The sequence below is a fragment of the Impatiens glandulifera genome, chromosome 6, assembly GCF_907164915.1.
Source record: "Impatiens glandulifera chromosome 6, dImpGla2.1, whole genome shotgun sequence".
Taxonomy (NCBI): domain Eukaryota; kingdom Viridiplantae; phylum Streptophyta; class Magnoliopsida; order Ericales; family Balsaminaceae; genus Impatiens; species Impatiens glandulifera.
In genome coordinates, this window is record NC_061867.1 from 27,506,343 (window position 1) to 27,520,678 (window position 14,336).

General features: G+C 31.6%; 2 protein-coding genes and 1 pseudogene across 3 annotated transcripts; 1 reads left to right on the top strand and 2 right to left on the bottom strand.

The window, feature by feature from the left end:
• The first annotated feature begins 1,251 nt into the window (after nt 1-1,251).
• On the top strand, nt 1,252-3,469 carry LOC124942562 (superoxide dismutase [Cu-Zn] 1). 2 transcript variants are annotated; one of them, XM_047483089.1, is made up of 8 exons: nt 1,252-1,404; nt 1,944-2,038; nt 2,175-2,276; nt 2,363-2,458; nt 2,542-2,573; nt 2,668-2,743; nt 2,850-2,903; nt 3,212-3,469. In XM_047483089.1, the coding sequence occupies exons 2-8, from the start codon at nt 1,963-1,965 to the stop codon at nt 3,232-3,234; spliced, it is 459 nt and encodes a 152-aa protein (XP_047339045.1). In that variant the 5' UTR covers nt 1,252-1,404; nt 1,944-1,962; the 3' UTR covers nt 3,235-3,469. The 2 variants fall into 2 exon arrangements, with proteins under 2 accessions (XP_047339045.1, XP_047339046.1); XM_047483090.1 differs by lacking the exon at nt 1,252-1,404 and having other exon boundaries at nt 1,930-2,038.
• Nucleotides 3,470-4,511: 1,042 nt separating this feature from the next.
• On the bottom strand, nt 4,512-7,483 carry LOC124942626 (DDT domain-containing protein DDR4-like). The gene is made up of 9 exons (XM_047483165.1): nt 7,417-7,483; nt 7,309-7,330; nt 6,725-6,935; nt 6,563-6,673; nt 6,383-6,469; nt 6,250-6,287; nt 5,950-6,028; nt 5,128-5,232; nt 4,512-4,994 (listed from the first exon to the last, which is right to left on the bottom strand). The coding sequence occupies exons 3-8, from the start codon at nt 6,758-6,760 to the stop codon at nt 5,215-5,217; spliced, it is 369 nt and encodes a 122-aa protein (XP_047339121.1). The 5' UTR covers nt 6,761-6,935; nt 7,309-7,330; nt 7,417-7,483; the 3' UTR covers nt 4,512-4,994; nt 5,128-5,214.
• A 352-nt stretch (nt 7,484-7,835) lies between these two features.
• LOC124943441 lies at nt 7,836-8,851 on the bottom strand (annotated as a pseudogene).
• Between the last annotated feature and the right edge of the window lie 5,485 nt (nt 8,852-14,336).

Sequence of the window (14,336 nt, forward strand, 5' to 3'; positions counted from 1 at the left end):
CATTGGATGAAAATCTAGATCCTATCCAATGGACGTGGTTCCGGTTGTAGATTTCTTTCCGGATGTCGGCTATACTGGATTGCAAATTTATTTTTTTATTAAAACCTTAAGGGATTGTTTGAATTTGGTTTTCGTTCACCTTTTGACTTTAATTTTAATATTTTTAAATGCACAAAATATAAAAATAAATATGGCAAATATTATATCAATTTATTTTATTTATTTAATTTTGTATATTTTAGGTATCTTTGCCATCCCTAGTTGGAGATGGTCTTACACTTTTTAGTTTCGATTAATGAATGGACATAAGCTTTTGTTGTCGCCACAAATCAATTTATTACCTTTATCGGAGTTTGGAGGGATTTCGAGTTTAGAAGAGAATATTAACATACCTTAATTTGACAAATTATAAAATTTTAAATAAAGAATTTCCCTCAAGGTAGACATGAAATAAAAGTTGAAAGTTTGTTAGCAATTATTAAAAATGGGTACCATTTGATATTTGTCGAATTTATCGACTTTCACAAATTAACACGCAAGTCTTTTCCCAATTTACACCTAATCGAATTTATCTAACTTAGAACTTGAACGAGTTAAATTGATTTACCAACTTTAACAAAATTACCCATCTTACTCACAATTTTAATGGTCTTAGATGAATATATTCACAATTCAATCTACAAATATATATAACACAAATATTAAAAATAAGTTATTTATTAACTTATTCAAGTTAGATGGATAAAAACATAATTCGTTCGTGTGAGGTGTAATTAGGAATATCATACTAGATGTAACTAACTAGTTTCTTACTAAGATTATAAATAATTTGCAAATATGATAATTGTAATATTTTTTTTTTATTAATTATTAAGTTATTGTAATTGTTAGACTGTTTTAAATTAAGATGTATTTATGAAAATAATGAAGTGAATATTTATTATATTATATAAAAATAATAATTTAAATGTATATATATATATAAAAATATAAATATTTAAATTTAAAATACATTTAATAATAAATTATAATATTAATAAAATGTAAAAAGTTAAATAATAGAAAGAAATATATAATAAATGAATTTGAATAATAAACTAATTTAGTTTGAAAAATGTCATTTATTACATAATCTTGGACCAAGTTAATGTAATCAGTAATACTAATGAAGTGATTAGGTTTTTATTATGACACTTGTCATTAAACTGAGTGAGGCGTTTGATTAGCAGCAAGTAAAACACGCGTGGAGACGAACAGTAGCTATGACAGGCTGACAGCTGAATACTGCATAACATTCAATATAAAGTGACCACCTACCAATAATCAGAAATCCAATTCCAGTGAGCAGTCCGCTTCCGATCAGGCGATTCTACCGTTCTCTCTATCTCTTGGGGGTGCTCTGAGGTAACCCTCTTAATCTTCTTTCTCGATCTCAGTTTTCTGGTATAGATTGCATTTTCTTTGTTGCTACACTATTCATGATTCGATGCTTATTCTGTTAATACTATATCGTCAAAAACTCAACTGGAGCAACAAATCCAAATAGTCTATACCGATTTTCATTTTCACTGGTTAATTCATCGGTTTTGCATCTGATTGATGGTGTTTGAACCTTTTGGATCTCAGATCTAGAGCCTCACAGGTTTTTTTTTTTGTTCTTCTGGTCAATTTGACTCGTCGAGAAGATCTGAAATCTTGTTATCTAAAATCTATATCCATCCATGGTTGTATGATTTGTATCAGATAGTCAACTGTAATTCGCCGGCCAGATTTGAACTTGTGTTTTGTCAACAATGAATGATGCTTTAGTTTTATCGATGAAATTTGCTAATAATTCTAATCAAAATACTCCAGGTTCTTAACTTGGTTTTGTCTGATTGACTGGACTGCATATTTCTTCTCTCCATCATGACTGTTTCTCACTTTTAGTCTTTTGTACTTAGATCACAGTCACACAAAATCATGGTGAAGGCCGTAGTAGTTCTCAGCAGCAACGATGGTGTAAGTGGCACCGTCAACTTCGTTCAGGAAGGAGATGGTAGGTTTCTGAATTTGATTTTGATTGCTAAATTGATTTAAACATGCTTACAATCTAATTAAGAAATCCCAACTTCTGATTGTTTAGACATAATCCTTCCTGTGAATCTAAATGGTTAATTATCAATCTCTTTCAGGTCCAACTACTGTAACTGGAAATCTTTCTGGTCTCAAACCTGGACTACATGGTTTCCATGTCCATGCCCTTGGTGACACAACAAATGGTTGCATGTCAACAGGTAACTATTAACAAAGGGCGGCATAAGTAGATTGATCGTAGATGTATGTTAAGATAATTTCTGACTCGTGATCATTAAATTTGCAGGACCCCATTTCAACCCTGCTGGCAAGGAGCATGGTGCTCCTGAAGATGACGTTCGTCATGCTGGTGATCTTGGCAATATCACTGCTGCCGAAGATGGTAAATAATTATACCAATGTTCTTTTAATCTGTTGATATGCTTAACTACCTCTAATTCATGGTATAATTTTTATATGCTTCAGGCACTGCAACATTCACCATTGTCGACAGCCAGGTGAGTTTAGCTTGTTGATAGTATCATCATGGCTTGAACTGGAAGAGTTTAATTTTAAATTTATCTAAATTCCTTAAAAAATGATGAAATGCAGATTCCTCTGACTGGACCGAATGCTATCATTGGGCGGGCTGTTGTTGTCCATGGTGACCCTGATGATCTGGGAAAGGGTAATAGAGACTTAAAACTTGCTCTGATTATTTGAAACCAACCTTACTTTGTTTGTTGCTTCAATTTCTGAATCTAAAAATAATGCTACTACTCTCAAAATACCAGGTGGACATGAACTTAGCAAGGCTACTGGAAATGCAGGTGGAAGGATCGCATGCGGTAAGTAGTAACTACCTACTTTGATATGGATATTTATTCGACTGGTTTCTATATTTGCAGTTTGAATTTCAATTCTTGTTAAAAAAAATTCATTATGTAGTGAGCTTGGCTCTCATTTGCTCAAAACCACACTTGATAATCTTGATAATATAAATATATTTGGAAACTAAACTTAATCGGAGACATATTAAAAGGTTTATGGGTTGTTTCTCATCTGAATCGGGTTACATAAATAGAAATTACAGGTGTTTCCAAATGATTATAATGATGATGATAATGATGAAAGGTTAATTAATGTTGTTGTGTAGGTATCATTGGGCTGCAGGGTTGATGATTTTAGTGACTCCAGGTAATATGTTTTGGTAGAGCTCTATTCTATTTAATGAGCTTCCATTGGATGTCATAAATAAATAAATAAACAGGCCTTTAATAATCTCTCCTGCACTCTTGGTAATTAGGACAAAGTTTTATTTTCTTTATTTTCGTACTGCAATGTACCCGTGGATTGGTAAACTTTGGATGGAAATGTCACAACTTGTTTGAAAGAATTGGCTTAGATTGATTGATATTTTTGCATTTTACTTTACTTGAAAACTCAAATCTCAAAAAAAAAAAAAAATAACAAAACAAATGAACAAGGATTTCTTAATTGACCTGATCAAATTTCAAGCATTTATCATTATTGCTTTAAACGAAGATTTGTATCATCAGTCATCACTTTAAATTGCCCGGAAGAGCAATCATCACTTTAAATTGTCCGGAAGAGCAATGATAAAAAAGATTGACAAAAAAAAATTCCTAATTGGTTAAAAATTAAGCATTATATATACAAAAAAAAAAAAATTTAAATATGTACATAAAAAAATTATGATACATGTACAAATTACTTTGCTTTTTGTCTCCTTTCTTTTCAGTTATATTTCTTTTCATAAATTAGTAATATCAGATTATAAACACAATCGTTAATTTAGTATTCTTAATTTAATTTATTTGTAGAAGAGGAGTTCGGATCTTTTGTCCCATTTGGTTGTCCCACACTTCAAAAACAGCAATAAAAATTTACGATTTATTGTCTTTCTTTTTCTCTTAATCTCTTTATATGGTAGAATTCGATTCCCTATCAAACAAAATTTTCTCCCTTTCAAACATTCTTTCAAACATTAGTTTCGGATTTATTTCATAATTGAAAAAATACGTCAGTAAATCGCAATATTTTATGGGACCGTAGATATGGACTGATAGAAAAGTAACAATTTTTAATTCATAATGTTAGCTTAACTTAGTAGTTTGTCATATATTTTGTGATCCATTTGTAGCTATATATAATGAACAATTTGATATTTTCAATTAATAAAGTGGAAAATATTTTAAATATATTAAAGAATTTTCAAAATTTAAAGTACCTAAATAAAAAGAAAATGAGGGATTTCAAAGTCATAATCCAAACAAAAATATTTGAGCCTAAAATTTTGTAGTGTAATTTTAGTGAAACTAGTGTATAATTTGACACAAACAATCAACTCAAATCAAATACCATAACATTAAAAAAATATATTATAGATTAGTTCTCAGGCCTTGTTCGATTTGGATATTACAGCATGTCAATCTTCAGTTTCTTTCCAAGGGATGCTTCTGTTCTGTTTTTACTTACAAAAAGTTTATCCTATAAACAAATGTACAAAACGCATAAGAGAACAAGAACAAAAACCCATAATCTATACATTTCAGGAAATTAACAAAAGGATAAAAAATTAATATACAGCGCACACTGTATTTGGAAATCTCTCTATACTTTCACGTGTTAACCCTAGACAGTTATATACAAGAAAACAAAAGAATCATGAACACTGATGTTGGTTGATCATCATTTTCTCTTTAATTAGTTTAACTAGGAATGTTTTTTTTTTCAGGACAGACAGTGTTCACTTACAGAAACATCCTGAAATTCATCAAAATTAGTTGCAACTGTTTCCCAGCTGTAACAAGAATTAGCTATAGGAGGCACACTCTTTCTTTCCTTTCCCTTTCTTCACCTCCACTTTTCGTATTTCACGATATAACCGATGAGCAATAATGTCATTGCCTTCATACCTGCATATCAAATACATCTATCAGGTATCAATTATACTCGTTATAGAATGAAAGACTAAGAATGTGAATATCTTCGGTGATAAATACAATTTTAACAAAAATAGGAAAAAATCAAATTGAAATGCAGAACCACCTTACCAATAGGAGATTCCATACGAATCACCGCCAACTCGTTCCTTACGAAACGATGAAAGTTGAGCACCGTGTTTAATTGAATCCTCTATATAGTTCCGAATATCTTCTTGTTGCAGCATAAGAGGAAAAATAATTAATGCTTTGACGTACCAAAATAATAAAAAGGATCAACATGTGTACGGATTTTGAAAGTTACTAATAAGGTCTTCAAGATTATACTTCATAACACAATGATAATTGAAGGCAGAGTTCCTAACATAATTTATCAGTTAATCTAAATAACTAAGTGCTTATTTGAATTAATTTATTTGACAACTGTTAAATAAAAGAACATTTGGAATAAACTCGAATTAATCCAGAAATATAGGCTTGATTAGGTAAGTTATGCATGCCATAACTCGTTAGGCGTCTAAAAGATAAGTTTAACCCCTCAAAATTAATCAAATTACATCACTATAAGGGAATTCTTTAATAAATTTCCTGATATTAACTCAACATGTTATCAAATCAACTTACATAAAAAGTACTTCAAATTTGAATATTTTCATTTGGTTTGTTCAGCATTTATTTTTCAGGCACTTCAAATCAGTTAATAACCTTAATTTTAGTTTTACCAGATGTACCCGAGTCTTCTAGTCAAGAATAAATCAGTAAACACATATATAGGCAAACAACATCAAAGTAACGTCTAAACTGCATAATAAACACTGGAAGAGCAAAAGGATTGGAGCCTGAAAAGCAATCAAAGTTGGATAGAAGGTTCAAAGAACACGAAGAGTCTAAAAATAAAGCAAGAGATGTAAAGCCCTAAAGCACATACCTCAACACGAATACACAAGGCTTTCAAGATCAAAACCCTAATGCTAGGATCAAGAGCACTGTGCGTGTCACTCTCAGCCCTGCAAATAACAAGATAAATCAATGCAGATGTTAGCTCCATTTTGCATCACCATTTGAAAACACTTTTCTGTCAAATATCTCATATGGACGTGGATCCATATGAGATTTCTGGTAAACATATATAACTTAGTGAGACACAAATCCATAAATTTATCGACCAGTAAGTGTTTCCAAAAACAGTATTTCCAAATAGGCACATTTGTGTATCAAGGATACTCACCCATGAGATGCAACAATTGGTATGTCCCCTTCTGCCACCTATAAAGAGCAAACTTACAATAAGCTATTATCAAATAAAACGCAATAAGGTTAAGAAGAGATATGAATCAGAATACGAAAAAAAAACCCTAAACCCATTGCCACCAATCTCTCAACTTTCTGCATAGTACAGTAACCCATGTATTATGACCAAGTGCCATTCGAGTAATAGGAGGAATTGCCTTCACAAGAGGAAGAAAGAACCAAGATCAATCATATCATTAAGTTTCTCTTAACAAATATGGAAAAAAACCTAATTCCATAAAAGCATATGCCTTCAACAAAGGTATATGTATAGCACCCAAAGTGCTGTTTGGCATAATCAAAGCTGTTTCAAGTTCATCAGCAGAGAATTCCACTTTAATGTTTAAAAGAGGCCTAAAAACCTGAAAAATACATGAACCAGTTTAGCAAAAACAAAACTTTAACAAACTCACATTCATAAAATTAAGAATTGAAGCAAGTTCCCACATAGACCGAAGATCCCACCGCGCCTGCTGCGACGGCAGAGGCTCAGCGAGGAGAGGCGTAATTATCTTGCATTGAGGTGTCTGAGGAGGCGGTGGAGGTGAAGACGATTCTTCTCTCCCATGAAATCGTTCTTCTTCGTAGCTTTCTTCTTTCTTTCAGCTGCATCTCTCTCATCATCTACTCTAATTATTTATGGAACACCATGGAAACAAATTTTGAATGTTCAGGATTGCGAGAATTTCTTAGATAAGTCCATACCACTAATTATTATCATCATTAACATCTCTTCACAGGGTCTAGAAGTCAAATTATTTCAATATATACATATTTGTTAGCAACATGTAATTGAGAAAATTGTTTGTTAGGTAAATATAGAGATTTTATTTTATTCTGAAACCTCCTGATAAGCAGCATCATCTTCACCTTCTTCCAGGTTGTTCACTCTCTCACATTCATCTATCCATTCGTTTGTATTTGTAAATTTCCAAATTCTAGATGTTAGCAAAACCCACAAATTAAGGGAGCTTAAAAGAAATCAAATTACACTTACATATCTATTTCCTCGGATAAGTCTGCAAAGAAAAGTTAGGACCTAATTAGTATTATCTATCTCGAAACAATTTCTTTAGTAAAAAGACTACAAGTAGATAATATAGACCTGTTATTATAGTGTTAAAGCTCTCTTGGCAAATAGTACTGTATGAAGCCTCCCAAGTCAAGTTCTTCATATCACTGTCTCAATTATCAAACATGTTCTTATCAATCTAACAAGGTCTTTCCTTGTATGAATACAACATAAATCAGATGTTAATCATTTTTATATTTGAATCATTAATCACGACATCAATATATTTATTTGTTCAACACCAGTTTCGTGGTTGCAGAATGGACAACTAAAAATAGTGTCGAGTTTGTCTCTCTTCTTAGGAGGGGACTTTGTACTAGATTTCCTCTTCTCCATAATAGATAGAGACTAGAGTCTTTCCCTATATAATAAATCTGACCATTATTGAAAATTGTAATTAAACGCATATGTTTCTCAAATATCAAATAGATTTTGTAATTGGGCAAAAAACTATTATTGATGCTAGTATTGTTAGTCGTTTTCTCTAGGTTGTTATTGATTGTGGGTTCGCCATTGTTGATGTGATGAGAGTGTTCTTCTTGTTCTTCTTCTTCAACTGTTACTTCATTTGGTGAAGAGCCACTTGCGTGGATCGACATTGATGACTCTCCAGAAGACATGGCAGAGTCTCGATGCCTCTCTATCATAAATCTTGCCAACAACTAGAACCGACAATATCAAAGAACCAACAGGGCTAGCTGTCAAAATAGTATTAAAAAGTGTCCATATTTAAAACCCCAAACAACTCCGAAGTTATAGTAGGCATAAGTGACCATTGTAAACCATAACAAATACCCACCAAAATCGAACCAACATACAAATTTCCGGGAACACCTGACGCAATGATCAAATGCCCAACCGACATTGTTGTAAGAGTAACCGCCATGAACATTGACCTCACCCATCCTCGAGAATGAAGAAACAAATCCGATATATACCCAGCTCCAAACCGACCCAAAAAGTTCCAAATACTCCATAAAGAAACTAATGTATTAATCTCCTCTGTTTTGTAATTGAGTGATTATCCTATTTGGCTTATGTTGTTGATTGTAGCCATTCCCGAACCCATTCCACACAACATGGCAACACAAAGAGACTAGAAATTCAATGTACACATTGCTTGTACAAGGTTTATGTCTTTAGATACCAACAAATTCCCATTCTCATATGAGTTCCCATCTATCTATAAGTTGACTTATCATGTTCAATTTAGCATCTTCAAACAGAGTTGAGTCGGTGATTTAGGCTTTGTTTGCAACTCGAAAGAGTGAAGTGAGCATAAGAAGGAGAAGTGAACTGAAAACTCCATCATCGGCTGAACCGCCACTCCCCAGAATCACCAGCAACGGTGTCGATTTGCAACGAGAAGCGAATCACCAGCAGCGGTGTCGATTTGCAACGAGAAGCGACGTTTCGCTTCTTGTTCCTCTTCAACGCATTTAATTTCTACAGTATACAATTTCAGCATGCTTATTGGATATGTATTTTGAAAATAAAATTAAATAATTGAAAATAAGAACTTATTATCTTTTGTTTAATATGTTTTAATAAAAATTAAAAGTTGAGTTAATATTAGACTTTATTATTTTTTGTTTAATTGTTTAATAGGGGTTTTAATTAGTTTTAATTCTGATCGTTTAAGAGTTTTTTGGTCCTAGTATAAAGAGAGTAGCTGTATTTGTAGAAAGAACATGAATTGAAATAAAATCTATTCCTCTTTCTTTTTTTAATCTTATCTTGAGTTTGTGAGTGAATACTTTGATTGCCCACTAACGTTTCCAACAAAGTGGTATCAGAGCAATGATGTCGTTGATGTTCCAGGTCCCGCGTCTTACGAAAGACAACTATGATAGTTGGTATATCCGAGTAAAGACGTTACTCGGTTCCCAAGGTGCGTGGGAAATCATAATCGTTGGGATTGTCGAAACTGACGAGGATGCGACGTTGGCCCAGATTCAAGCGTTCGAGAAGACAACAAAAAGAAGGATGAGCATGCCCTTTCTATCATCCATCAATGTCTGGATGATGCTGCTTTTAAGAAAGTAGCAAATGCCTCAACGTCGAAGGAGGCATGGGAAATTCTAGAAAATTCCCACAAAGGAGTTGTCAAGGTAAAAAATGTGCGGCTTCAAATTTTATGCGGAGAGTTTAAAGCTCTTCACTAGGAAGCATCGGAGTCTATTTCAGATTATTTCATGCGAATCTTATCTATCATCAACCAGATGAAGCGAAATGGCGAAAGCATAGAAGATGTTCGAGTAATCGAGAAAAATTTACGTTCTCTACATAGAGATTTGATCATGTAGTGGTTGCAATCAAAGAGAACAGAGATTTGGAGAAACTCTCAATCGACGAATTAAATGGATCGTTACGGGTGCACGAGGAACAAATGAACAAACACAATAAGGAACCTTTGGAGCAAGCCCTTCTAGTCAAGCATTCGTTTGGCAAAAAGGGGAGCATAGTAAACCGAGTCTGCGGCCGATGTCAAGGTTATTCTCGTGGTGGCGGTCGAGGACGTGGAAGAAATTCATACGTCGAGAGAGCAAATGATGAAAAACCTCGAGGAAATCCAAGGGGTAGAGGAAGAGGACGTGGACGAGGACAAGGAAGTGACTGATATGAAAAGTCGTGCGTTGAGTGCTACAATTGTCATAAATTGGGTCATTATTCTCGTGATTGCTGATATGTTGAAGATACAAAAGTAGAAGTCAATCTCACAGAAGAAAAATAAATGGAGGAGTAGACGTTGTCGTTGGCGCTAAATCAAGAAGTTATTGGAGGAGAAAGTCAATGGTATCTTGACAACGGTGCGAGTAACCACATGTGTGGCGACAAGTAGAAATTCGTTGAGATTGAGAAAAAAGCTACTAGAACTATCATGTTCGGAGATGCTTCGAAAATCTAGATTGAAGGCAAATGTACCATTTTGATTCGGTTGAAGGATGGTACACACAATTTTACTTCCGATGTGTATTATCTACTCAAATTAAAGAGTAATATTTTAATTTTGAGGCAACTCATGGAAAGATACTACCAGATTTTAATGAATGATCGTAATCTTTAGTTACGAGACGGAAGCGTTAACCTAATTGTGAAGGTGGTGATGTCGAAGAATAAGATGTTTTTGCTACCTATTCAAACCGAAGGCCCAAACTACTTGCAAGTGTTTGTGACGAATCCAGCGTGGTCTTAGCACATGAGGATGGGACATCTAAATTTCGGTGGCCTAAAAATGATGTCCGAAAAGAAAATAGTGAAGGGAATGTCGTTGATCAATCATCCATATCAACTTTGTGAAGCGTGTTTTCTAGGCAAACATGCAAGAGAAAGCTTTCCAAGTGAAGCAACGTCAAAAGAAACGAAGTCGCTCGAATTAATTCATGTCGATGTGTGTGGACCGATCAAATCATCGTCCTATGGTAAAAGTAATAATTTCTTACTTTTCATCGATGATTTTAGCCGGAAGACTTGGGTTTATATCTTGAAAGAAAAATCTAAGAGTTTTGATACTTTTAAAAATTTCAAAACTTTGGTGGAAAAAGAGTCTGGCTATATGATTCGGGCGTTGAGAACCGGTAGAGGTGGAGAATTTACTCCTGATGCCTTTAACCATTTCTGTGAAGAATATGGTAAAATGGTATTATGTGTTTCCTTACAACTCTAAGATCCCCACAGCAAAATGGAGTGGCTGAAAGGAAGAACCGATTTATCCTCAACATGGCTCGGACCATTATGAAATATAAGAAGATGCCAAAAAAAATTTGGGCGGAAGTAGTGGCCTGTGCAGTGTATCTCCTTAATCGTTGTCCAACCAAAAGCGTGAAAGATCTAACACCAATTGAAGCTTGGAGCGAAAAGAAGTCAGATGTATCTCACATAAGGATATTTGGGAGTATTGCCTACAAGCATGTATCAGAGCAAGAGAGAACCAAACTTGATAATAAAAACGAGAAGTTTGTGTTCATCGGTTATGACGGAAAATCAAAGGGGTGCAAGCTATACAATTTTGTCAACGGAAAGATTGTTGTGAGTCGTGATGTGAAGTTCGGTGAAGATGCTTCTTAAAATTGGGAAGTTAATGAAGATTCCGTCAACGAATTCTTCACATTCTTCGATAAGGAATCAAGGAGAGGAAACGTGGCAACCTGCAGTTCTTATGATGACACCAAACACATCTTCTAGTGCATCTTCATCAAGTTGAATCCCTAATGAAGGATAACAAAGGATGAGAACTATCCAAGAACTTTATAGTGTTAAATAGTCTCAAAACAAAAATAAAAAAATTATAGTGTTATTAAAAAAAATCATCAATAAATAAAATAAGTTATATTCGAAATCATTAAATTTGATGGAATAACATGTATAATGTTGATTTACATTTAACTGAATTTAAATATATATAATATATATATCTTATTTGAAAGTACTCAGTATATATTTTTTTTTAAATAGTTAGACGAGTTGTGTTGAAAAAATAACTTCAAAGATAAACAACTCATATTCTATTTTCAAAAAGTTTAAAACCTCTAAATAATTAGTTTAAAATCATCAATGGTTTAAGATTTAAACGAGTTGTGTTTCTCATAAGGCTTAGTTCTACTAAGAAACTCATGTCGTCTTCAAATCAAATTACATTTATTCGCACTCTAAATTATTCTCAATAAAGAGATAGTCTCTCCTTTAAGTGTAACTATGTAAGTCATGTCTGGTCGGCTAATTAAAACATATTTCGAGTTTTATATTACGATATCATATGTTTTGTCATATTTATTACATTTAAACTATAACTATCGTACATCTTTTCCTCATTCAATCTTAATATTTTTTTTTTATTTTTTTTATTTTTTTTGTTGTTTAAAATGATTTTGGGAACACAACACAAACACATCGTCGTCTTAGTCTACAATAACGTTATTTGGAAATGACACGGAATATATACGTCTATACCATATATACGAGGAATTTATACATATTTTCAACACAAATTATGGGTGTTATATAATTGAAATGATTTTAAATGTTTATAATATAAATTCAAATAAAAATAAATATAAAATGAGCATAGAATATTTAAAACTTAATTAAATTTAAAATAATTATTATATAGTTTTTTATTTATAGTTACTTTATACAAAATGTTTTTCAACATAGTTTTTTTTTTAAATTTATTTGTAGTACTTATTTTTATTTTATTTTTATATTTTATTATCAAACAGGTTATCAACCTAAATTTTTTAATCAAACCTAACATGTTTTTTTAGTAACTATATGAAAACATCTTGTTGAAATATATAAAAAAATAATAATAAATCACGGAGGGTTACTTTGGGTTTTTCCATAATAATACACATTTTTTTGTGTTTCTGTGTTGTTGGGAATGGGATTTGAAACATATTAAATAGGTACGTAATAAGAAGAGAATAAGGAGTCTGTCTGTCGTGTTCAAAGGCGAATCTAGAAAAAAAAATTTGCCTGGACTGTAAACATTTTACAAGGAATTTTTTTTTCTTATGGATGGTGAAAATTATATGTACTACACTATTAATACGAGTAATAAGTCATCATATTAATCGAATTATTCCATTAATACCTTTACTAAAATAAAACAAATATACAAATTTAAAAGTGATAATATCACTTTATTTATAAAACAAATTTATACATTTAAAATTATATAGTTAAAGAAAATTATGTTAAGAAAACGTGTGAATTTAAATTAATTAAGTTTTAAATGAGTGAAGACTATTATATAAAACATGTTTTTTTTAGTAACTATATGAAAACATTTTGTTGAAATATAAAATAAATAAATAAATAAATCACGGAGGGTTACTTGGGGGATTTCCATAATAATAAACACTTTTTCTGTGTTTCTGTGTTTCTATGTTGTGGTGGAGGGAATTTGAAACATATTAAATAGGTACGTAATAGGAAGAGAATAAGGAGTCTGTCTGTCGTGTTCAAGGGCGAATCTAGAAAAAAAAATTGCCTGGACTGTAAAAATATTACAAGGATTTTTTTTTTTCTTATGGATGGTAAAAATTATATGTACTACATTATTAATACGAGTAATAAGTCATCATATTAATCGAATTATTCCATTAATACCTTTACTAAAATAAAACAAATATACAAATTTAAAAAGTGATAATATCACTTTATTTATAAAACAAATTTATACATTTAAAATTATATAGTTAAAGAAAAATTAGGTTAAGAAAACGTGTGAAGTTAAATTAATTAAGTTTTAAATGAGTGAAGACAATTATATAAAACATGTTTTTTTAGTAACTATATGAAAACATTTTGTTGAAATATAAATAAATAAATCACGGAGGGTTACTTTAAGGATTTCCATAATAATAAACACTTTTTCTGTATTTCTGTGTTGTTGGGGAGGGGATTTGAAACATATTAAATATGTACGTAATAGGAAGAGAATAAGGAGTCTGTCTGTCGTGTTCAAGGGCGAATCTAGAAAAAAAAATTTGCCTGAACTGTAAAAATTTTACAAAGAATTTTTTTTTCTTATGTATGGTAAAAATTATATGTACTACACTATTAATACGAGTAATAAGTCATCATATTAATCGAATTATTTCATTAATACTTTTACTAAAATAAAACAAATATACAAATTTAAAAAGTGATAATATCACTTTATTTATAAAACAAATTTATACATTTAAAATTATATAGTTAAAGAAAAATTAGTTAAGAAAACGTGTGAAGTTAAATTAATTAAGTTTTATATAGTAGTAGTTTTAAATAAGTGAAAACTATTATATAAAACATGTTTTTTTAGTAACTATATGAAAACATTTTGTTGAAATATATAAAAAAAATCACAAAGGGTTACTTTGGAGATTTCCATAATAATAAACACTGTTTCTGTGTTGTTTCTGTGTTTCTGTGTTGTGGGGGATGAGATTTGAAATATATTAAATAGG